Source organism: Sinocyclocheilus grahami, unplaced genomic scaffold (genome assembly GCF_001515645.1).
Source record: "Sinocyclocheilus grahami isolate Dianchi unplaced genomic scaffold, SAMN03320097.WGS_v1.1 scaffold483.1, whole genome shotgun sequence".
Classification (NCBI taxonomy): Eukaryota; Metazoa; Chordata; class Actinopteri; order Cypriniformes; family Cyprinidae; genus Sinocyclocheilus; species Sinocyclocheilus grahami.
In genome coordinates this window covers 429,564-432,421 of record NW_015505662.1, presented here as the reverse complement: position 1 = coordinate 432,421, position 2,858 = coordinate 429,564, and the positions used below count along the sequence as shown (strand labels likewise).

At 36.9% G+C, this 2,858-nt stretch overlaps 1 protein-coding gene across 1 annotated transcript; it reads left to right on the top strand.

Annotated features, from left to right (window-relative positions):
- Positions 1-372: 372 nt before the first annotated feature.
- LOC107553849 (pleckstrin homology-like domain family A member 2) lies at positions 373-1,539 on the top strand. Its single transcript, XM_016236165.1, has 2 exons — positions 373-1,030; positions 1,226-1,539. The coding sequence occupies exon 1, from the start codon at positions 384-386 to the stop codon at positions 1,002-1,004; it is 621 nt and encodes a 206-aa protein (XP_016091651.1). The 5' UTR covers positions 373-383; the 3' UTR covers positions 1,005-1,030; positions 1,226-1,539.
- The last annotated feature ends 1,319 nt before the right edge of the window (positions 1,540-2,858 follow it).

The window sequence follows — 2,858 nt, the reverse complement described above, 5'->3', positions numbered from 1 at the left end:
ATTAAACAATATTTACACCATCATAATTTTAAAATACAGCATTAAGTAAACGAACCAACTTCATGAGCCGCATCCTGGGACTGAAGTTCATGTGTACTTGTTTGCTTTTTATTAAAATAAAATAAATGTATGATATATTTAAATGTGTGTGTAATTATATTAATTAATTGTAAATGATTATTTATTGTATTTAAAAACATGCAAACGCACGGATATGTTATTATGTTTTATGATACTATATTATTCTGGATCGATTCGGATTCTACATAAATCATTTGAGTTGTATGAGAATCTAAGTTCGGACATGTTAGAGGTATACAGTTTTCTGTAGTGCCGGAATGTCGCCCACTCGCTTCCATTCATACAATCCAGCAACAGTTGTCATGACGTCCTTGAGGGACGGGCGCACGCGGCGCACTTATAAGACGGCACCGGTCTCCACCGCATTTTACTCGCGTCTGCCTGGATTTTACGCACGCATGAAGAAGCCCAGCGTCGGACGGCGACTTCAGCGGAGACTATACGAAGCTCTGGGACATTCGTATTCTTGTGTTCTCTTTCAGAACCCGAGCATTACCAAAAGCGCCACCAAAATGACGGGCTCCGAGATCTCCCACGTCCTGAAGGAAGGCGAGCTGGAGAAGAGGAGCGACAACCTCCTCCAGCTCTGGAAGAGGAAGACCTGCGTCCTCACCACGGACAGCCTGAACATCTACGCGGACAACCAGAAGAAGAACAAGAGCAAAGAGCTCAAGCTGCAGTCCATCAAGAAGGTGGACTGTGTGGAGCGCACTGGGAAGTTCGTGTACTTCACGATCGTTACTACAGATAATAAGGAGATTGACTTCAGGTGCCCGGGCGAGGAGAGCTGCTGGAATGCCGCGATCACAATGGCTCTGATTGACTTTCAGAACAGAAAAGCCATTCAGGACTTTAAAACACAACAGGAATCGGAGAACACTTCTCTGGGACAGCAGGAGAGATGCAAGGCTAGAGCACCTTGAGATGTTTCCACTCCAAGCCATACATGGTGAGAAATCAACTAGCTTCTATTGAAATGTGGATATTTGTTGAACAAAGACTATAAATGAGATGTTTTCGAGTACTTGTTTGGCATAATTGGTGTGGTTTAGACCATTCATTTATAGAGGTTGGTTACGGATGAATAGTAGTATCTATGGAAGGAAACCTGAATTGCTGAATTCTCCTTTTTTGATTCATTTAGAGATACAGCGAACTGAATCTTGAAGCTTGGACCAAAGCATGTCGGCTTGACTGAAAGGAGCCCATGTGCTCAGAGTCTGGACTGTCGTTGAGCTGGTCTGTGAAGGTCTTCGGAATAAACCTGCAATGATTTCAACAAGCAAAACCCTCGAGACTGAATCCTTGAACTTTCTTAAGCGCCTCCATAAGGCTTCGGATATGTACATGTAAATGTATCTATTTATTTTTTACACAAAGGAATGCTGCAAATACCAATTTCGTATTAAGTTATTTCATGATGTATGTATTTATTTAAATAAATGTGCATAAAACCGAGTTTGTATTTGGACTTCATTTATGATTAATGGATTTATTAAAAATCAGTTTTGAATTGAATTGATTCATAATATTTTGCATTGTTTTCATGTGACAGTTCAGTTGTGCGCTTTCCTTAAACAGTTGGTTATACCGTCATAATTAAAAAATAATACGGTATTTCAGCATTTACATGTTTACAAAAGTATTATAATGATATTGTGTGGCTTTTGTCAGAACATCCTAATTTCTGAGGAGTAAAAGTATCTTGTAGTGGATTTTTTAAATAATTTTTTACATTTTATTTATTTAAAATAAATTATTCATTAAAATTATTTATAACATTTTACAATATTTTCAAGTCATAATGTGGATGTGCACTAGTTTTGTAGTTCTTAAACAATAGTTACATAATAATAATAAACAGCATTTTAGCATTTGTTTCCAGAATTTATTTTGTGGTTTTGTCACGACCCCTTCAGTTATTTCTGAAAGAAACCCAGGCGTTTCTTGAAGGAGTGGAAAGTCCCTTGTCGTAGAAGTGACTTGTTCATTCAGAAATGTGGCGTCATTGTGCGTCAGATAAAAACTCAATAGACCTGTTGTATAGCTATAGCTATATGCTTGTGCAGTGAGCCACACCCGCTGAAAACGTTTATTACATGCTAACATTTTCATTACAAAATCCTTAACTAACACACGAGCTGGATGGTGTTTCTTCGGGTTCTTTTAATGCTTTATTGCGGCTGTAATCTTCACATTTGCCCTTATGAACAGGTGTAGGCACAGATAAGATTATAAAATGTGTGATCCACCCAAACTACAATAAACGCCGGCGTCTTATCAATAAGTCATGTGATAACAAGCTCATCATTACATGTTATAAATGTGTGTTATTGGTTCAAACAGCATTAAAACGTCTATAAAACCTATTTTTCTATACCTAAATGATGTTTCTTATTAGTTATGATGCATTCAAGGGTCAAAATAACTAATAATATGGGCTTTGGTTATGTAGACCTACACTGTAAAAATGACCGTGAATTTAACGGTAAAAGACTGTAAAAATGCTACAGTAAAAACCTGATAAATGGTTAACGGTAAATTCCCCTACTATATATGGTGAAAAACTGTATTGGACATTACATGTATTGGACATTAATTTTACGGTAGTATACTGTTTTTGGAAGTGAAAAAGACCGTATAATTTACAGTGAATAACCGTAAATTGACATTCCCAGATTTCCCTGCGTTACATTTCAAATTTGATGTTTTTTTGTTGAAATAATTATGCTTCTTCTTAGTTTTTTCTTATCAGTTTTGTATATTAGGGTTGTGTG

Excerpts from the sequence above, each read along its gene's own strand:
- LOC107553849 (XM_016236165.1), top strand. The coding sequence starts at position 384 with ATGACGTCCTTGAGGGACGGGCGCACGCGGCGCACTTATAAGACGGCA.